General features: G+C 46.7%; 3 protein-coding genes and 1 long non-coding RNA gene across 7 annotated transcripts; 2 read left to right on the top strand and 2 right to left on the bottom strand.

The window, feature by feature from the left end:
• Positions 1-161: 161 nt before the first annotated feature.
• LOC101074652 (transcription factor AP-4-like) lies at positions 162-6,751 on the bottom strand. The gene is made up of 7 exons (XM_003972119.3): positions 6,376-6,751; positions 4,586-4,751; positions 4,389-4,487; positions 4,083-4,253; positions 3,526-3,672; positions 3,289-3,447; positions 162-2,695 (listed from the first exon to the last, which is right to left on the bottom strand). Exons 1-7 carry the CDS (start codon positions 6,462-6,464, stop codon positions 2,555-2,557), a joined length of 972 nt encoding a protein of 323 aa, XP_003972168.1. The 5' UTR covers positions 6,465-6,751; the 3' UTR covers positions 162-2,554.
• On the top strand, positions 6,540-8,352 carry LOC115253262 (uncharacterized). Its single transcript, XR_003891547.1, has 3 exons — positions 6,540-6,652; positions 6,921-7,064; positions 8,205-8,352. It is a non-coding gene; the product is annotated as an uncharacterized lncRNA (long non-coding RNA).
• mvb12a (multivesicular body subunit 12A) lies at positions 7,549-11,098 on the bottom strand. The gene is made up of 10 exons (XM_003972120.3): positions 10,792-11,098; positions 9,935-10,027; positions 9,307-9,390; positions 9,108-9,207; positions 8,856-8,985; positions 8,642-8,782; positions 8,417-8,529; positions 8,283-8,341; positions 8,148-8,207; positions 7,549-8,061 (listed from the first exon to the last, which is right to left on the bottom strand). The coding sequence occupies exons 2-10, from the start codon at positions 10,025-10,027 to the stop codon at positions 7,975-7,977; spliced, it is 867 nt and encodes a 288-aa protein (XP_003972169.1). The 5' UTR covers positions 10,792-11,098; the 3' UTR covers positions 7,549-7,974.
• Positions 11,099-11,745: 647 nt separating this feature from the next.
• Positions 11,746-14,537, top strand: LOC101075099 (basement membrane-specific heparan sulfate proteoglycan core protein-like). 4 transcript variants are annotated; one of them, XM_029850694.1, is made up of 9 exons: positions 11,746-11,895; positions 12,536-12,676; positions 12,745-12,879; positions 13,063-13,235; positions 13,328-13,514; positions 13,592-13,771; positions 13,854-14,120; positions 14,248-14,277; positions 14,363-14,537. In XM_029850694.1, exons 1-8 carry the CDS (start codon positions 11,847-11,849, stop codon positions 14,265-14,267), a joined length of 1,152 nt encoding a protein of 383 aa, XP_029706554.1. In that variant the 5' UTR covers positions 11,746-11,846; the 3' UTR covers positions 14,268-14,277; positions 14,363-14,537. The 4 variants fall into 4 exon arrangements, with proteins under 4 accessions (XP_029706554.1, XP_029706555.1, XP_011610833.1 ...); XM_029850695.1 differs by having other exon boundaries at positions 14,347-14,537; XM_011612531.2 differs by having other exon boundaries at positions 14,245-14,277.
• Positions 14,538-20,509: the final 5,972 nt, after the last annotated feature.

Raw genomic sequence — 20,509 nt, 5'->3', positions numbered from 1 at the left:
TTGGAATTCCAGCACTGTGAGACAGCTCAGATGTAGTTTTAAGCAAATTCCATCATTTAATAGTGACTGTTCAGGTAAGATGGCGCGATGAGAACATCGAACGCTTCTCATTGGCGCCCCCTGGTGGAACGACACAACATAATTCAGCCAGGAAGCAGACATGTCATAAAAAAGTACAAATTTTATTATTTTTTTTTCCATCTTTACAAAGGCCAGTTTACCCAGGTTTTTATAGACAAAATATAACGGCTTCTTTCGATCTGAACTGACGGAGACAAAAATAAATCACAAATATATATGTAAAAAAAAAAGTAAAAAACAATACAGATGAAGACAGAAGCATAAACAACGAGCCACGGCAAAGAAAAAAAGGCAAAAGGACATTTTCATTAATGATTCAGGCAGTACAGAACAGCAAGTGCTTCTTTTCAAACGCTCCACCTAAGGACAGCAGTGCTGTAACACAATAAAACGCAGATTCTGGGACTTCAGCTGAGCAAAAATCAAAGCAATGGTGGTTTAATAGCAGAACAAAACACCAAATCATGAATGCTTTTACCAAGTTTGGCATAAACTGCTAGGATTAGTGAATCGTCTGTGGAGACAGTTTTCATACGGAACACAAGACGTGTAAAAAAAAAAAAAAGGGAGACAAGAGGGAGAGAGGAAAACCACAACAATGTCAAAACAAAAGCCGGCTTCAGACCAAAGAAAGCAGGAATTAGTAACATGCGCTCAATTGGCACCAGAACCTAAGAGATCAAAAGATGGACAAAACCAAAAGGAAAGGAATGTTTACAGCATCAAATCAGTACATCAAATCGAGTTTGACAGGACGGAGGCGGGATGCAGGAATTCCCGGTCCAATTCTTAAGAAATCTATCCAAACAGGAGGTGGACACATTTGATTCAGGGAGCCATCTGGTGGTCATAGTAACGCTTGGTCTCCCTTTATGTTGCATGTTGCCACCGCTCCCGAACCCCCCGACCTGCGACCCCCAGTGAACCCGGGTAATGACGATCAAACCTCCTGCTCCAAATTCCACCGCCTGCCAATCGCGTGTCACATTTCACATGCGTGCTGGTCAGCAGAGCACCAGGTTGACAAAGAGCACCAAAGATTACATTCTTTGTTCCATAAATACACTGTTACGCACCTCGGACCGGTGCATAGCTAACTGGTGTCGATGGATTTGCATAAATAGAAAAACAACTCTAGTGCATAGTCACAGAGATCAGGAATCCAAGAGCAGAAAGAGAACGATGAGCCATTTACGGGGCGAAAGTGAAGTCTTTGGGCGAAAGAGGCATGCAAATCTCAGAAAGGTTCTAATTCAGAGGGCCGGAATGTTGGAACATAGCGCCCTGTTTTCAGAGCAGCCCCCCCGACAGAAGTAAAATAACACCGTAAAGAGCATATTGCAGGTTATCAATGGATATGGGGATAAGTCAGGATTTAGAAGACAATAAGACTCAAATTTAAAAGGAAAAAGTGACGCTTTTGAGGGGCAATATCATGTGCTGAGGAGTAGTTTTATACTTGGCGCTGCCATGGATCAGTGTGGTTAGTTATCCAGCGTCAGGGCGCCTTTGGGGTTGTGCTGATATTTCTGAACTTCAGCATCAGCTGTGATAATCATCATCCCGGCGATACGAGCGTAGTCGTGTCCTGGTGCGCTCGCGTCCTCACACGCGTAGCGCCGCCTCAGAACCCGATCGAGATCCACCGTTTTCCTCCCTCTCCCTACGTCACTTTTGGTTTTCCCGTTTTTTCCCCCCACGTTGGGAATTAAAAGTCTCAGAAAAATGACCCCGGAAGCCTCAATAGTGTGTGAAGAAGAATCATTTTTAGAAAAACATTGATTTTAGGGGCTCTCTAGCCTGGAATATGCTCTTTAAAAAGGAATCACCTGCAGGTTTCTCTGCCACAACCTGATCATTTCTACGTGTTAATCTCAATGCCATGCTTTGATACTCAGTAACCCTGAAGGGAGGGCAAAATAAATGATAATAACAAGAACACGAGGGTCAATGCAAATCGTTCAGCTTATATTCAAGGGCTTATTTAGCTCAAATACACGACTACTTTTTCAAGTAAATCAGCCATTATTTCAAACCATTATTTCCAATGAGCTTTTCAACCGGGTCCGAATATCTTCGAGCAGGAATTGCTTCTGTTGTCGTCCGGGACACAAGACGCGAGAGCTGCAGCATAAGAGCCACTTTTTGAACGCAGAAGAGCTCCTGTTGTGTTTACATTCAACCCTTTGTTGGACTGACTCCATCGTGTTGTGGCACCAATGATTCGGTAGGGGGCGCCAGTGCTGGCCGGGCTGCTGCTACTGCGACTTGCACAGACAAACACACGTGAAAGAGCGAGAAGAAGAGCCTCAGAATTTCAAGTTGCCGCAGGCCAGCTCTGACTGGACCCCCGCCGCAGGGACGCAGGCTGAACTCTGCACTAAAGAGTGTGGACACGGATTTTGTTAAGTAGCTGAGCTCCCGGAGAGACTCTTACAGTGAACTTCAGGTGTTTGTCGCGGGCCAGAGTCAATCAGTTCATCGCGCCGTCCTCCCCCTCGGTGTCAGTGTCCGTGTCCGAGGCAACGTGGGCGGGGCTCACGATGACCGCCCGTCTCTGCTCCTCCTCGGCGCTCGCTCTCCTCTCCTGAGTGCGCTCGATGTGCTGGATAGCCTGAAATTAGACCGTGAACGACGGGATATATTTAAAACTCACAATACTGAAAATACTGAATCATCAAAAGGTGAAATCCTCAATCACAGTGCAAGAGAAACACAGATATGTGGTCCGCCGAGCCGGCAGAACACCCCGGGGGATTCAGTCAGGGCGGAAACACGCCTTCCTCTTGTATCTCACACGCCCATATGACAGATTCCCTCATCCTGGCCTTCCATTTTGGCACAGACCAAATGAGAAAAGCACTATTACTACATTATTCTCTGTCCTGAGGGATGCCTGTTGCAAAGAGGGTTCGGACTACAGGACCCAGAGGGCTACACCAACGCTGCCCTGTTAAACCCAGCAGGATGTGGGGCAGAATGAAGAGGGGCAGAACTACTTTCAACACAGCAGAGGCATGGTGAGGTTTTCAGAACACCTCAATGACAATAAATCCTGCAAACCTGCTCTGACAAATTTAACATCTTTCCTGTCCGCTCACTAAGGCGCCACTAGAGGGCGCCACACGCCGCTTCAATTCCACCCCGCCGATACGGAATTTTTTTGCTCAATTCCCTGCAAAGTCGGAAGAGTTTAGGTGCTTTTACCTGCACAATAGTGTCCAGGTTCTGCCTGGACGTGGACATGGTGCTGGTGTAAACGGAAGGGCTCATGGTCACCACGGTAACGTGGTGGGAGTGCTGGGTAAGTGCGGGCGCGGGAACAATGACGGTGGGGTGGTGGGTGGGGGCTGGGGGAGCCGGCACCTGTGGACAGAAACAGATGCTGAGTTAACCGTGCGGTGATCTGGCGTGCAGATGTTAAAGGCCGGCGGCGGCTCCGACCTGCGGACTGTGCGTCTGCCTGTCGGCGGCGTGGACCTGCTGCAGCCGTAGCAACGTCTGGCTTTGGAGCATCGCCTGCTCCTCCTCCACCTGCTGGGTGATCACCTTTAGACGGTCTGGGTGCAGCTGGGTGTCCAGTGAGCGCACCTGTGCACGGACACACGCACGTGTTTACTTTAAGAGCACAAACAGGATCCAGCGGAGTTTCGCTTCAAATCGTTTAATGGCCTTTGTTTGAGTGGAGAAGGGGGGGGAAAAAAGTCCAGATTCTGTTTGGTTCCTGCCAGAGATGTGGAAGTAAAATACCACAACTCGCATCTCTGTTTGCTCTCCTGTTTCACAACCTGTTTAAGTTTCTGTTTGTCGTCACCTGCGATTCAGGTCGATCCAGGAACTGAGTTTATCAGACATAATGGCACACCTGTTGACACACCCCCCCCCCCCGTGACTGAGATTGTTCCTCATTAACCCCCCAGACAAAGAGCGTTTGTGGCCTGAGGCGACAACCCGGTTTAAAACGGCCGACGTTGGCTCCGGGGACGAAGCGGCTCTTTCACCTGGTCCTCCACCTGCATGCGCGCCGAGCGCTCCTTGTCCAGTTGCTGCCGCAGCTCCAGGATTTCCCTCCGCAGCTCCTCCATCTTCTCCTCCTCCATCGTGTCCGGAGAACCGATGCCTTCGTCCTTCTCCTCCGCTCGCCTCCTCTTAGGCGATGAGCCGCTAAACTCCTGAAGAAAACACACAAATACCCTTGATTTTTGCTAAACCGACGGCCCCGTTGGGAGTTTTATGACAGCATATTTATATAAAGTCTCGAGTGGTTTATGGAATGAATGACATTAATAAAAGAAGGCCTCGCAGACCTGGATGAAGCGTTTCAGCTGGTTGTTCTGTGCTAGGAGCTGAGTCTTCTCCTGCTCCAAGGTAAAGATGTACTCTGCAGTCTGCTGCAAAATGGCTGCCTGCAAGTCCAACAGAAATAGTGATGAAGAATTGAACGATTTTACCGGGACAGCACGAGCTCAACAGTGCATCTTGTCTGTCGGCGGGGTCTCGGCACCTTGCTGAGTTTTTCTCCATCTGTGTGGGGCAGTAGTGTTTTGAGGGACTGGAAGCCTGCGTTGATGCTCTGCATGCGCCGACGTTCGTTGCTGTTTGCGATCTCCCGGCGGATCCGTCTCTCTTGGTCCTGGGCTGTCTCTGGACTGAGGGGGATGTTGGCCAGGCTGGAGGAGTTGAAGGAGAGAGGGTCATTAGCTAATTCTGGCTAGCTAACACAGCTAACACCATATATCAAAATCAAGTCTTCTAATCTTTTCCCTAATAATCCTCTTTCCTGCTTACAGTTTTTTTTCTTGGACCTTTAACTAGCAACCCGGTAGCAGTCATGTCCTGTCCACATTCCTCAGTCAAACTCCCTGGAGGTCAGGGAGTTTGCTTGAACTTGGTGCCGCTTAAGATGCAAGACTGAATGTTATGGTCGCAAAACAAGGTCATACATACTCGGGGGTAAATTTGTGCCCGTTGCTTTGTGTCGCCAACCTCAAACGCATGTCTGCATCTATACTGCAATAATCTTAACAGCGCCGTCATTATAGTAATTACACCGGTAAAACTGTGCACAAAAAGACCCCTATATGAAATAAACGCACTTGCACCGATGGACAGGACCAAAACTGACAGTTTCCGTGCTCTGATTTTGCTGGATTCTGCACATGCCAAGATCAGCTCTGTTTATTGCATATGATTTAGCAGAGTAACTAGACAGTTCTTACAGCAACCACTGTTTGTTTCAACAGGTGCTGCACGAGTGGCCACAGTTAATCTGGTGCAACAGTTGGTCAGGCTTGCGCCAAACAAATATGTTTTCTGGATCCGTTTAGAAGTGGGCAGAAACTACACGTGCTCCATTTATTATGATGGGATTTTATTCCAGTAAATTAAAAAACAAAAAAACTTGGTGTAAATGCAAAAAACAACCGTCGGTGCAACAGTAATCGTTGAAACCAGCTGCAGTGCCCCGGCGCGGCCTCCAGGGGGCGCAGTCTGCGCGGAAGCAGCAGTGAAATGTGACGCCGCTGGTGGAAGCACCCCCCCCCCCCCCGGACAACATGGAGAACAATGCTTTCTTCATGGATCGCAAAGCTAGCACCAGTTCTGACACGCAGCGGAGTTCTGGCCGCCGCTCCACGTCCCAAACGACGTCGTTTAAGCCCAACACGGTCGCACACGAGTAAAACGACAACAACAAACACAAAAACGGGACAGAGGCTGGAATGTGACGTTGAAGGCAACGCGCCAGCTAAGCTAGCTTTAGCACGGGACACAAGCGTGCCTGCTCTAAGTGCGCGTATAAGCCACAGCCGCCGCTCCACCCGCGAGCTATTGTGTCTGATAAATCTACAAATTAACGACAGTAACAAGCAGGTGGTGGAAAAAGTGACGTGTGTCACAATCCGCCTTCGCAAACACGGGAACTATTTTACACCAGCTAGGCGGGGGGGGAAGGTTTCTACCACGTGGTTGGCGTACAACTGGACGCAAATGTATCGATTTCACCTCGCTGCTTTACATATTCCTGGGCTACGGCTACAAACACGTCGCCCGGTCGATTAGCGGAGTGGAGATGAAAATTAGCCCGACCCCCTCCCCCAGAACCACCGGCAGCAGCAGCTGGCCGCGGGGGTGCTAGTTTTAACATCCATGCGCCTGCAGCCAAGACGTCGCAGCGAGGCTAACGGCTAGCGCGCTAGGTCGAGTCCGTCTGCATCACGCACACACGCGTACACACACACGGCGGCCACACGCGGGGTCGAAAATAACAATAATCGCCGATTCCTTATCGCCTACCTGCAGAGTCCCCCGATAACATCCTTCTCCGTCTTCTTGAACTGCTGCAAGGACGAGAGCTTCTCCGTCGGCATCATGAAATATTCCATGCTTTCGGAGCCACCTTCTCGGGTCCGTGTTGGCTTTTTCTTCTTCCTCCACCGGCGCCTTTGATCGGGAAAAAAAAAACCGCTGCACGCTTTAACGGAGGGAGCACGCGATATCCTCGGCGGCGCACATCTAAAACACAGCGGGGAAATATTCCGGTAATCTCAAAAACAGGGATTTTTAAAAAAAAGTAAGTTGGGTCTATGTTCCTTCACACAGCTGATGGAGTTCCCTCCAGTGTGCGTGTGTGTGTGTGTGTGTGTTCTTCCCCCCCGCCTACTACGTGTGTGAGCGCTGCCCCGCCTCCTCCGTGTTTTTGTTTTAGCCACTAGCGAGGACCCCACTCGGACAATACGGACAATTTCGCAGGTTTTTAAAACCTCGGTTCAATAGGCGGTCGCATAAGACGGTTAACGGGACTTTGGTTCAGACATTTAGTTGTTTTGTTTACGGTTTAGGTCGGGAGCCAGGCATGCATGACGTCACCGTGTCCTCACGAAGATATGAAGGCGAGTATGTGTGTGTGTGCGCAGCTGATCAGCGCGAGGCGGGAAACAGCTGGTTGGAATCATAACCCGGTTTCCGGCGAGCAGAACAAACAGGTTCGAGTCCCGGACTCCCCGGTGAGGCAAACACGGCCTCCGCACAGCATCTGTCAGCTCGGGATGGAAACGTTTAAACTCGAGTATAATAAGAATAAATAATGGGCAGGGTTATCAAATGTCCCCCGACTTAGATTTCTCTTTACACCAAACACTCTTCTCTTGAGTGAAACCTCTTTTCATTTCTAATTTCTGCCGTTTTAATGAGAAAAATCATCACATCATCATCTTTTCACGTCATTACGATGACCTTTCATGGGGGAATCATCATCCTTGGGCTGTCCAACATCTACACATTGATCACAGTTTTTCATTATTCACTAAATCAATTTCAATCATCTAAACTCTTCTGAACCGTTGAAGGGAAAATGTAATGAAATGATAAAGACTAGAAATCCTGCGCAACTTTGTCCTAATACATTTCAAATTGTTCAGATTGCAAATCGCGCAGCGGCATTTAAAACTACATTCACATTAAAACATATAAGAGGAAAAAGTGTTTATTAGTTATTTCAATGAAATGAAACTTCACTCTATGGATCACTGCAGCAATAAAAAGTAATTTTATAAATTAAACAATGCCGGACACATACGGCGACACCTCGATTATTGAAACTCCCCCAAATAACACAACCCTGTGACGGATTCTACTGTCATCACCATGTCAGTAACTATATAACCCCTGTTAATGCAACATTTTGGGCAACAAAGTAACAAAGAAAGACATTTTCAGGATATCTGGCCATGATTTTTATCACATTCCGACATCTTCAAAGACTGACTTTGTATAAAAATAGACAACATAAACCCAGGTCATGACAGTCCCACCAACAAGGTCTTTGGCAAATTATAAAAATGGAGACAGACATTCTTCAACCGTCCTGCCCGAAAAAGAGCGTATAATCAGCCATCACTGAGTCGCTGGAGCCCCTCCGGCTGACACAGTCGGTTTGATCCTCTTAGCAGCAGATTCCTCCACAACAAAAGTGTAATTATACTAAAAAAAAGGGGGAAAAGGTGCACTTATATTTAGTAAGGACTCACAGTTCGTAACACTGAAACAGAGAGTGACTGATCCTTTACCTCATTTTCAATGTCTTGGAGAGACTTAATGTGAATGTCTTTTAATGGATTATTCAGAGCCTGAGAGGGAAACGGAGGAATTATGAGGAGGGAACCAAACGGCAGCCAAGCGGTGACAGCGTGAGTGTGACCTACCGTCGCGTTTACTCTCATGTCAAACTTGGGGTGGAGGCTGAAAGGAACTCCATCCAGAGCTGCAGAAAGGTGAGCGAATGATGATTGTGTCGCTGACACGCGCTGCCAGGAAGAGACAGAAATAGCTGACCCACCGTTAATCCCGGGGATGCTGCCATCAGCAGGTTTGTCACCGTTGTCCTTATTCTTGAGGGTGTGTCTTCTCTGACTGAGTTTATTCGCGGGCAGTGGAGGAGGTGGAGGGTTGCTGAGGAGAAAACAACCCAAATGAACCCCAATCTTGACCTACGCCGCACGTGTTGGGTGGAAGACAGAACCTTGCATCTTAGTTAATGACCACGTCTTTATTCATGAGGTACCTGGGTCTGAGGGGCTGAGGGGCAGTCGGCTGGTCCAGGCTCAGTCTGCCGAAGTCCAAGCTTACGCTGCGGGGCTTTGCCTGAGGAAAAGGGCTGGAAAAGTAGCCCTTTCTGCACCACAGCACATAGCCATGGATGTCTCTATGGACAACAACACACCCACCTATTGAGAGTTGAACAGAACAGAACGTGTGTTTATGCAAGCGCTACTAACCCCACATATGTGTGGTGATGCAACATCATTTTGCTTTTGGCTGTCAGTTTGATATCCAACACAGCTGTGTCCACACTGCCCACTGGGAGGAGCCGCGCACACAACCGCTTCTTCTTCGAGACGGTCGCCTCTGAACACACAAACGCACAGAAAAGTTACCACCTATCCGACTGCGAGGCTCTAATGTTATGTTAATACTACCAGAACAAAGTTGACTTGAGATATGTTGTGTGTGTGAGTGTGTGTGCTCACTTGGTTCAAGGTGCTCTGCTATGTAGCAGTAACCATGAGGAATAGATTCCTTATCAGAAATAAGCTGAATATCTGCGACTACCATCCCGCAAGCTAAATCCTGCAGAGGAAGAGAAGAAGAGAGAGATTCCACCCAGGGAAGACCGTAAACACGCGCAGGGTTGCTGGCGAACGCGAGCCGTCTCTCCCTCTCTCTTACCTTACTGAAACAAAGGTAGTATCCGGATTTCATCCCAAAGCTGCGCGTGAAGTTTGCCGCTGCTCCGTCTTCCGTGACGTTGATCTGAAGGACAGAGAGACTATGGCTTGATGCCTGACGTTTAAGGAATCACAGTTATACGAGGTCCCCTGGACAGAAAGTACGGTTTCAAAGCTCAATATATTTCAGTCTTTACTCAAAACGCGCTATAAACTGGAGCCATCAATGGCAACGCTTGTACTACGCTACAGTTTACAGAGGCAGGAAAATAAACCTGACCCTTTGGAAGAAAAAGGACTGTTGTCTACTTTAAAATGTGGTCACGATGACCGCATTTTAAATTAGACGACGGTCATTTTGTCTAGATGTCACCAGTAGCGGCACACAGTGATTTTCTATCCAAATTTCTGGAAGAGGTTTACATCATCTCCTCACAGGCCCTCAGTGAGGTTTCCTGCTCCTTCAACAACAGGCGTGTGTAATGTTCCCAACAGGGCGAGACTGTTTTTGCTCCTTAAATACCGCTGCACGCTGCCGCCGAGGGAAATGAGTCTCAGGGGTTGCTGGTACTCACAGTCGGGTTTATTGTTCACGGAAAAGTGTTTCAATCCATTCACTTTGTTCTTACCATGATGAAATCTTTAGGGCAGGTGCTGGCGTTGGAGGTCCACGCCACTGCCGTAACTGGACGAACGCCGCTCCCACGCTCCATCAAAGACATCTGAGGACACAAACAACACCAGCGTAAACAAGGAAAGAGGCACAGACATGTGTGTCAGGACGGTTTCTCATCATTAGAATTTAACTTAACAACAGGCTCCTATTCAGTTTATGAATTTGTGCTATTCTAAAGCCTTGTTGTTCAAGAGTGATTAGATTTAAGTGGTCATGTTATCAGAGTTAGTGCACGGACAGAAGATACTGTTCAGGATCCAGCCACATGCATGGAAATGAAGATATGATGATGATATATGTTCAGACTTCAGCAAACACACGTTTACAGCAAAAGTCCGACACATTTATAAAGTGTTCACGTCTAAATCGTAATTGTATAAAAATACATCTATTGTTCCCAGTTGAAGATATTTCTGAAATTAGTGGGGGGAAAACCTACCATGACTTAAAGCAAAAAAAATAAAAACAGAATTATTCCTGCTAGTATAACTTGTTATAGGAGCACGAAGCCATTTAGTCAGCACATGGAAAATATGAGGAGGCATCTAGTCTGAGTCCTTAAAACACTTACTCGTTTAAATGTTACATTTGTATTAAGGATTTAAAAAAGAAGAAAATAAAAGCCAAATCTTCCTATATTTACGTCAGACATTTGCCTTTAAATCGTATTCCCTGACGTTCCATGGAAAGCAGAACATACCTGAAAACAGTAGCGACTGTTCCATGAGGGAAAAAAAACCCTTCACCGGTTCGTCATTAAAATTATCTTATAGATATTCTCTTACATGAGTTGATTAAATACGCACTTACTTTGTTTGTGTTCACCTTCTTGTATTTTCGGTAAAGTGTGTTGGCGAGAGAGAACTTGTCAGTCAGAAGTGGAAGTTTCTTGGTTTTTCCTTGTCAAAGCCGGAAGTTTTGACTTCATTCTGACTTCAAATCCCATAAAACACCGCGGGGATGCGTCATTGTTAGGGTCAATCCAAAGGTAAACACTAGGTGGCAGCATTGCGCCTATCTTACGCGCATCATCACTGAAAACATAGGTCTATTAACAACTTAACTGTTACAATATGTAATGTGTACAAGTAGGGCGAAAATGTACAAAAGAATGCACAACATATTAAAACTACCGCCACAAAAACTTCCACAGGACACATAAATTAAACTTCAATTCAAGACTTCAAACAACTGTCTAGTGCCTGATATGTTGAAGACAGGATTCTCCTCAGATCCTCTAGTAGACTGGATTCATGCAAACTCATGTTTGCTCAACTTGTTTGAGTTAATCATCAATAGTGAATATCAATAAATCCAAAGATCAGGAGAAAATGGAAAAAAGAGAAGCAGTGCCCGTGTATGAGTATCTTACAAGAAAAATGGGAGGGAAAATACCCAAAACTTTACCAAGTTTAAAAGACACAATTCCTCCAAATTACTACAGGACCCCATTAATTTAAATGTGTATTTTATTTGCACACAATTGCAACACTATTTTGTGGCAAATACACACGATCCTAATAATCACAATATTCTTCAATATACTTTATATATAATGATAATAAAACCCAAAACACAGAATCAGGGTATCAGGGTAAAGATCAAAAGAATATAAAAACTGGGACTAAAGTGGATTATTTTTTTTGCAATATTTTAGTAATTTGGGAAATCAGGGGAGGCTGAAATTAATTGCACCTTATCATCTTAAAATCAGCTAAAACAATGGCCTGAGAGGACCTTGTGACTCCGATGAGCATGATAGAAGTGGGGTAAACAGCCGAGGGTTAAAGGGCAAACGTGTGCAGGGCTCAGACGATTAAAGCATCTGTTCACGAGACAGAACGTGGGACTGCTCTCTGCTCAGCATGGATTTCTCACCTGGACTCCTGATACTGTGTTTTCTAGTATGTTCAGGTAATTAATATTATTCGCTGGTGGTTTTACAGCTTTGCATAGTTTCCCTTAATTGCTTTTCATCTCAGAAACAAAGAAAATATCCAAGAACTTAAAGATGTGCTTAATCCTCAAAGACTCACCCCGGTGTCTCTTTCTTTTCATTTTAAATTTAAATATAACAAAAGCTGAGACACATCAACACCTTCCTGCACGGAGGCCAAAATAACGAAGCCATGGTCCATCTAAAGGCAGATTTATTCCTATTTTCTGTCTATTTTCTTCCCCTCTGGTCAGATATTTGCTCTTGCTGTTTGCTTTAGGACTGTTTGTATTTCTGGTCTTCTCTGAAGGTTCACTGACTTGCGCTTGGCACGTGCTCATGCTCATTAGCGCGTTCACAGTTCATTAAGAAGAATTTGATTGTTGTAAAAGCACAAATTGATTGAATTCCTTATTTGTTGCCGTTATTGTTGTTAGCGTTCCACTGCTGTTGTGAGCAGACCTCAATTGATTGAAAATGTAGTGGCAGAAAGGTTGCTAACGCTAATGCTAATTACCACTGAATTATTTGTGCCTGATATGAGTTAAATAATGTGCCAAATATGCAAATTGACGAGCACATTTGGCCCTTGTCTGACCCGTATCTCTGCGTGCACAGTTGTGAGCCAGCCTGGCATCTCCGTGGAGCCGCGGGCCGCCACGGTGCGCCAGGGGGAGTCCGTCAGCTTTCGGTGCCAAGTGGGCAGTGATGCAGCGGAACCAGTGGAGTGGAAAAGAACCAACAACCAAGCGCTGCAAGGTCAGAAGTGCACGAGTCGGAAAAAATTGGGCATCTGAGAATTTTCACCCACTTTTGTGTGCTTATAGATAATGTTAAAATTGGCCCCGGGGGGTCCGTGCTGACCATCACTAACGCCCGGCCTGGGAACCAGGGCCAGTACCGCTGCACGGTGCAAACCGCTGCGGGCCGCAAATCCGCCACCGCGGCGCTGAATGTCAAATGTGAGCTTCAAATATTTCATCATTTAATAAGAAATAACTATTTGGTCTTTTCAGTCTGGACACGGCTGTTCCGCTCTAACACCCTTATTTCCTGTTTCTTTCATATCTATTAAATGTCAAAGATACAATTAGCTGCTGTGGAGGATGTCAGAGAGATTTACATCCCTTAATTCTCTGCAACAGTCGCCCCCAAGGTGCGGCTGACACCAGCAGGGCCCCTGCGAGTCAGGATGGGCGACCCCGTGTCCGTGGAGTGTCGCGCCGCGGGGAGGCCGCGCCCCAAGATGACCTGGAAACGCCAAGGCTCCACCCTGCAGCTGGTCACCAAAGAGGCGAACGATGCCAACATCATCCAGGTGTATATATATTATAACGTGCAAATATAGGCAAAGGATGTAGGACGCTGTTCCAGGCCTCAGCGGGTGTAACAGTGGCCCTCTTTTCCCAGTGGCCCGTGGTCCACCCAGAAGACGCTGGCGTTTATATCTGTCAGGCAGAAAACAGCGAAGGGATGACGGAGATCAAAGTCGAACTCTTTGTGGAGGGGGGCCCTGGAGCCCCGGTGGCTTCGGTCAGCGCCACGGAGATGACGGTGGTGGAGGGACACACCGTCATGATGGCGTGCCAGGCCAGCGGTAAGATCGTCCCCTGCACTCCCAAAGGATGGTATTTTCCATTCCGCCTCCTCTGTCTTCTCTTTTGTTTGTTCCAGGCTCCCCTCCTCCCGTCATCACCTGGTCCAAACTCCGGGCCCCGTTGCCGTGGAAACACACGGTGGACAATGGGGTTTTGACTCTGACCGGCGTGGGGCGGCAGGATTCGGGGCAGTACATCTGCAACGCCACCAACGAGCACGGCTACAGCGAGGCGTACACGCAGATGGAGGTGGAGAGTGAGTGGGCCGGGTGGACACAGTAACGGGGGTTGGACGTCCTCCGACCGCTCTAAAGACAACCTCTGTCCCCCTCACGCAGGCCCCCCGTACGCCACCTCCCTGCCCGACCAGGTGAAGCTCCGGCCCGGAGACGCCCTGGTCCTGCAGTGCCTGGCCCACGGCAGCCACCCCATCCAGTTTGAGTGGAGCCGCGTGGGCCGACCCAGTCTGCCCGCAGGGACGGAGACCACCAAGGCTGGAAAACTGATGATAGCCCGCCTCAGAACCAGCGACAGCGGAACCTACAAATGCGTGGCCACCAACCACATCGGCACCAGCGAGGCGCTGGCCAAAGTGGTCGTGAGAGGTGAGGCGGTCGCAGTTTAAGATCACAAAAAGGGGGAAAGTCCAGACCATAACTGCCTCTTTTGATTGTAATTAACCTCTCTCTGTTCTTTGGACCTCAAAACTCTAATTTTGTTCTTTTTTAGCAGCCTCACCCAGTCAGAGATGAAGCTTTACAGGTCCGGTTATATTTAACAGATTCACACATTTTGATGTCGACGGGGTTTTCACTGGTGATGTTATCTCAGGTTTCTTTGTAACTAGGAACCATCCTTCCCCAGTGTTTGTGTGGGAGTCTGTTCTTCTGGAATGTCTCTGTGGCCCATCTTCCTCCCTTCATGTCATCTGCTCAAGCTGTTGAAAACAAGCTGAGATGCTCTGTCGAAAAGGCCTGTCGGCGCCCGGTTACACGCCCAATAAAGATTTAGGATAAAACCCATTCTTGCTTTCCATTCTATCCATCGGAACATCAACGCAGTTGTTATTATGTGATCACCTCTTATATATCAGCAAGTAAATCTTACAGGGTTGGTGATAAGGATAAGGATAAACTTTATTGATCCCACATCGGGGAAATTACACGGTACAGCGGTAGCCCGTGGTGTACAGTACAGTATAGTACTAAAAGAAAAAAGAAAAAGACTCTTATATTATGTACATTACTATGTACATTGTACAGTATATACAGAAATTAAAAATTATATACAGAAGGAATGTCAGACAGTATGAAGAAGAATGAAGGTGCAAATAAGATGTGCAAATAAGACATTCCAGAGGTAGGATGATTAGTTAGTGCAGAGAAATATGCCAACCCTGGGTTATAGGTGCTACATTAAGAGTTGTGAATGTTGAACAATCTGAGGGCAGTTGGGATGAATGACCTGCGCTAACGTTCCTTTTTACACCGTGGGTGTAACAGTCTGCTGCTGAAGGAGCTGCTTAGGGCCCCCACAGTCTCGTGTAGAGGGTGAGAGGGGGTGTCCATAGTTGATGTCAGCTTGGCCAACATCCTCCTCTCACCCACCTCCTCAATGGAGTCCAGAGAGCAGTCCAGGAGTGATGAAACTCAGATGATTTCAGCTCATGATTAGAGTCAAATTTAGTTTGTCTCTGCTTAAAAATGATTTTCTGCACGTGATTCTGGGAGACCGTGGCATTCCTTTCCTTTCCTTTCATTTAATTTCATTTAATTTCATTTTACATCCCATAATGATTTTACAGTCATGTCCTCGGTCTCAAAACAAAGTTTGACAAGATTCCTCACTTTGAAGCACAGAGTAATATAAATGAATATGATAACAAATAAGCAGAATCCATGCGCGCCGGCGCACACACCCATACTCACACCCACACACACACGCACGCACACACGCACACACACACACACGCTCACACGAACTTAAAAAAAACTCTGAACTGTTATTAACGTGTCGGCCGCTAGAGGGCAGTGTTTTTCAACTCCAGTAATAAGGGCCATTAAAATCTGAACAATTTCTTTTATCATAATAAACCATCAACAATGTCTTTTTAAAACACATCCGCACACGCACACGCACAACTATATGTGATTAGTAGGACCTAATACACACAAATACAGCAAGGCATATATGTAATGTCCTTTCTTGATGACTGTCAGGAGGTTAAATTAAGGGATAAAAATGATTAATGTTCTGCCTTTTTTTGAGTTCCTTGGGTAATCAGGAGTCCATTGTAAACAGCACCCTGAGGTTGCCTGTTTCCAGGAACATTAAAACCAGCTTTCGCCAAATTAGGTGTTCGCCTGACATTTGGAGTTGGCGGCTGCGGTTGTAAAAAAAAAGAGCTCCCATTTCCAGTGTGGCTGCCAGACCCGAGGCTGTGCAGCGTCTGCTGCGACGGGGCTGCAGCCTCCCTTGTGAAGAAAGCGTCCACCCTCCGTGGAAAAAAAGGGGGTTTTACCCTGCCTTTGCCCCATTCCTCCCACCTCCCGATCGTCGTCAAAGCCGTGGAGGAAACATCTGCCCTCCGTCACGTCACCCCCACCCCCATATGTATAAATATGACCTAGAGGATCTCCCAGAGGGCACATTTACAAACATTTCTAAATTCTAATGAACATTTCCGCTGACAGAGACAGCTCAGCGCCATCATGTCTAACCCGACTCATCTCTGCCCGTTCAGGCTGTTGTATACGTGCAGCATTAACCGCACATGCACATACGATCTCTAATGGTGCCTCGGATAAACAATGAGGCTCACAGCAGATGCCTGCTAGAAAAGACATTCTGGGCACTTGCACGCAGTTATTTTACAGCAATTCTCAGAGCAGAACATTAGAGCTACTGTATTGGCCATTTGTGGCTGTGACCTGTGTGGTGCTAACACAGGACTAACAAGGGACAACCGGGTCATTGGAAAAGATTAGAGCTTCCTGAGGAAGGTGAAAGAATGAGGTGGGACTGGTTGTTAAGACTGTGGTCTACACCAGCTGAACCTGGATAGGCAGCAAAACAACCACCTATCAAGCCGTAGGGAGGCTGTGTCAGTGAAATAGGAAGTCACACGTACAAGATGAACAAGTGTCAACATTCAACATGCACAGTGCTGTAACCTTGGACTCAAGACAATGTTGCTTTCTTACCTCTGATTTTAGCTTTTAAGATTTAAAATCCTTTAGCAGCTTTCTAAGGTAACGATGACATCATGAACTGTCTCTACCCCAGGGTGAATCGGCCGTTCAAGACATTTCACAGAGTGAAATGTCAGGACCCTTGTGTGGATTCAGAATGTTTATGAAAGCATTAAAGACAACTACACTCTCTCCTCTTGAAGGCCTGAATGATCTCACCCTTGCACTTTTCCACCTAGTGGAAAACACAAAGGAGCAAAACTCTGAGTTAGATGCTCCGCCATCATGTGACACTCCCAGCCAGAGTCGGCTGACTCTGAACAAGCGCATGAAATGACAAATAAAGCGCATAACTCATTTCCTCTGGGCTAAATTTATCACTTTTCCATGTCTTTTCCCCCTTTGGGCTGAGTTACAACCACACAACAGCAGGGAAGTGTTAGTACCTGTCTTAAATTAGCATCAGAACATTCTTCATCATTATAAAAAATGAACGTTGAGAATGTTGCATTCTAATTCCGGAGGGGCTTATTCCATTACTGCAGCCAGAGGGCAATTGAGACGCCTCGTTTAAACCTACAGATGCAACAGTGTTCCTGAAGAACACTTTTTTGGATGCGTTAACACAGCTACAGGGGGTTTAACATTAGTGCATATATATTATGCCATAACAATGATTGTGTTAAGAAAATAGCCACACTAAATGCTAATAAAAACAAAAGAACGGGTTGTTTGGGCCATGCATACATACTGATAACTGTGCTGACATCTGTATAGGCAGCTGTATCTCACAGCTGTTGCTGGGCGACATAAACACATTGCAGAAGCGGTACATCCTGTGCTCATTCTCCTTGCATCTGTGTGTGTGCTTCCCCTGCTTGCTTCATACTAAATGCATAGATTTGCGGAATCAAAAGAAAGGTCTTGAGGTTTCATGTTGGTTGGTGTTAGCGGTTCTTAGTTGGAAACTATGCGACGTAGAGCGTTGGGGTTAGGGACCACAGTCAAACTTGTGACTCTCTTTCTGAGGTTCAAACCGGAAGAATCAGTCTTAGCAGAGATACTGGTGTTTTTGGTTATGATGTTATAAGAAAACAGAAATGCTCTCCTCACAACTGGCTGTTGAATCCACTTACAGCAGGAACGAAGAACGAAACTCTTGGGAGTTGCTAAGTGCCAAAAATGGTGAGAGAGAGGGTTGAAATCAAGGAGAGAGAGAGAAAAGAAGAAGAGAAAGAAGATGACGAAGCTGAAATTTAACAGAATATGATACAGAACCTTTTTTTTTTTTAGCTGTGTTCATAGCATGTGTGTCTCAGTGCCCAACCGGGAGTCAGGATGTAAAGAATAACTGCAACTGTGTGATTATGAACCATATATACTCTGCCTCCAGGATAAATATAGGTGGGCGTGGGTGTGTGTGCTCGTAATAACACACAGTCCTCTAATTTGTAGGAAAACGTCCTCAATTTGTGGGAAGTTGATCGGTTGTAAAATGATGCTTCTGTAAACTGACGAATATCGTGTTGTCTTGTGATGTTGAGTCAAGATTAGGTCACGTTGTGTAACAACAGAGGCTCCAGTCGAAAAAACCCTCAAAACAAAACCAGGCCACACAGACGCCCCTAAATAATGAGCTCCTTGTTGGCAGCAGTAGGCCATCCAGGAAGTGAGCATGTGTGTGTATATGTGTGTGTGTATGTGTGTGAGAGATACAATGGAGAAGTCTGTGCAACATATGCAAAGTTGCAAATTGAGCACAGCCATTTTGTCTGCAACATCACCAGGTTGTCATTTTGACTCTTGCACACATGTAGATCATTTAAAAAAATAGGCCGCCAGTTCCACTCCCAACTGTGCGCCGACAGGCTGTGAGGCCTGAGTAAATAACATCCTGATGAGTGATCTGGTTCTAGGGAACTACTGGTCATAACAAGCAGATATCCAATAATTGCAGCTTTCATTCGGAAGCAGGGAGAAAGTTGCAGTTGCCTCTCCCAGGCAGGAACAGACACGCCTCGTTCTCGATCATCTCTGTGCGTCTGGCTCCCGTCTGCATGCAGTAAATCTGACGGGAAACAAGATGATGCTGCAGATTAAGACAGCGAGACGCTGAGGGAGTGACGGGCGGAAAAAGAGGTCACGATAACCAGCTTTTCCCTCACTGCCAATGAGGAGAAAGAGCATGAGAACAGGCGGCGATTACAGTCAGGGGCAGTCGGGTGCCTGTTTTCTGGAGGCCGTGGTGGCCGTGGTGCATTTGGGTCCTCCCTGCCGCCCGCTGCTCCAGGCGTGTTCCGATAAACGACGACGCATAGCCTCTTACACAAGATGGAGAGCGACGTTCTGCGCCATCATCCCACATCCCGAATCATCCCACGCAGCTTAAACACGGAGCTGCATGTTCAGACGCGTTAAGTGTGTTGTGGTTCTGCTCTGTTCTGGCCTAACACGATCACAGATCCGACCTCTCACGTTCCGTCACTGCAGCAGCCGCGTTTCAACTTCGGTCAAACGCACGTGTGAAACCACCGTTTGCCAAGTCTTGAACTGCCAAACACACCACCAACCGTCTTATACAAGAGCTACACAACAAACTCCAGGATATGATGTTAAATAACTGAAATGCAGCAACGATAACTGTGGCCATGGGATTATTAGAGCCCCCAAAATAAAACGGACAGAACAAGAGAGTTCATTATCTCCGCTCACCAAGTAAAGATATGCAAAAAAAAAACCCCAAAAAACCCATCCAGCAGTTCACGATAAATTCGTTTTGATTATAAGCTCATTATAAGTTGGGAGTTATTAAGATCGTGACATTTCTCATTAGCTTAGCAGAACAACTCCTTTTTGTCTCAGAGTATTGACTTGTTTTCTACCTGGTAGGTTGGAAAACCTGGCTGGATTTTGGCCCCCAGGTCTGGATTTGGGGGCCCCTGCCAGTTCAAATTGTTAGCATCATTAAATAGCTCGCTCTGAAGGCCAAACATGAACTTATTTTGTTGCAATCTCTGTCCTTTTTTAAAAAAAAAAGTTAAACTGTTACCCCGAGAAAGACAGTAACGTCAGACCACACACCCTCCTAAGTCATACACGTTATTGTGATACAGTATTTTTTATCTCTCATCAAGCGGTGGCAGAAACGTTTGCAACACAGACCACAGGCGTTAGCTTCCGTAAACGGTCTGCATAGGGCAGCATGAGTTTACGCTAACTTCTGCTGTCAATGTGTTTGGATGGTTGAAACGAGGTGTTTTATGGCCGCATCACTGTGGTCTTGTGGAGGATTTAATCTGTGATATTGGATTCAAATCTAGCCTGCTTGTTGTTGTGTGTGTGTGTGTGTGTGTGTGTAGGGGGGGGGGGTGTCTGGAAGTGGGTGAAGGGATCAACTTGGAGGAAGAGGAAGGAGGGGAGGGAGGGAGGGTTCCACAGTGGGAACGGATTTAACAGCACCTACTTGGAAAAATCAGGGAGCTGCAGCTGTTTTGGACTGGACTGGGCATTAGTCATTGCACCCCCACCTTTTTGTCTGGCTTCCCCCTCCTCTTTTTTTGGCCTTTGTGAATAGTTCCTGAAATGGAGCTTAATGGAGCGTAAAGAGAAACGTGAACGATGTCCAAGACAGAAAGGGGGAGGGGGTTTGTGTGAGCCAGGCGACACGGTGCCGGCGTCAGAAAAAGAGTTCAGAGTGACAGAAAAGAACACAAAAGTGTGACGTCAAGGACACACACACACGCACACACACATACAGTGGAAGGGAGGACGGGGGAGAGGGGTGGTGAATCAGAGGGGGAGGG

Source organism: Takifugu rubripes, chromosome 17 (genome assembly GCF_901000725.2).
Source record: "Takifugu rubripes chromosome 17, fTakRub1.2, whole genome shotgun sequence".
In the NCBI taxonomy this organism is placed as follows: domain Eukaryota; kingdom Metazoa; phylum Chordata; class Actinopteri; order Tetraodontiformes; family Tetraodontidae; genus Takifugu; species Takifugu rubripes.
The sequence above is the reverse complement of the archived record's forward strand: the minus strand, read 5'-3'. Positions and strand labels throughout refer to the sequence as shown.

Bases quoted from the DNA above. Each gene is read 5' to 3' on its own strand.
- LOC101074652 (XM_003972119.3), bottom strand. From the start codon at position 6,464: ATGGAATATTTCATGATGCCGACGGAGAAGCTCTCGTCCTTGCAGCAG. The intron at 4,254-4,388 runs GTCTGCGAGGCC...TGTTTTCTTCAG, and splicing joins AGCTGAAACGCTTCATCCAG to GAGTTTAGCGGCTCATCGCC. The intron at 2,696-3,288 runs GTAAAAGCACCT...GTCTAATTTCAG, and splicing joins ACCTGGACACTATTGTGCAG to GCTATCCAGCACATCGAGCG.
- LOC101075099 (XM_011612531.2), top strand. From the start codon at position 11,847: ATGGATTTCTCACCTGGACTCCTGATACTGTGTTTTCTAGTATGTTCA. The intron at 11,896-12,535 runs GTAATTAATATT...CTGCGTGCACAG, and splicing joins GTGTTTTCTAGTATGTTCAG to TTGTGAGCCAGCCTGGCATC. The intron at 12,677-12,744 runs GTCAGAAGTGCA...GTGTGCTTATAG, and splicing joins CAACAACCAAGCGCTGCAAG to ATAATGTTAAAATTGGCCCC.
- mvb12a (XM_003972120.3), bottom strand. From the start codon at position 10,027: ATGTCTTTGATGGAGCGTGGGAGCGGCGTTCGTCCAGTTACGGCAGTG. The intron at 8,208-8,282 runs GTAGGTCACACT...TTTCCCTCTCAG, and splicing joins ACATGAGAGTAAACGCGACG to GCTCTGAATAATCCATTAAA. The intron at 8,062-8,147 runs GTAAAGGATCAG...CCTTTTTTTTAG, and splicing joins TCCAAGACATTGAAAATGAG to TATAATTACACTTTTGTTGT.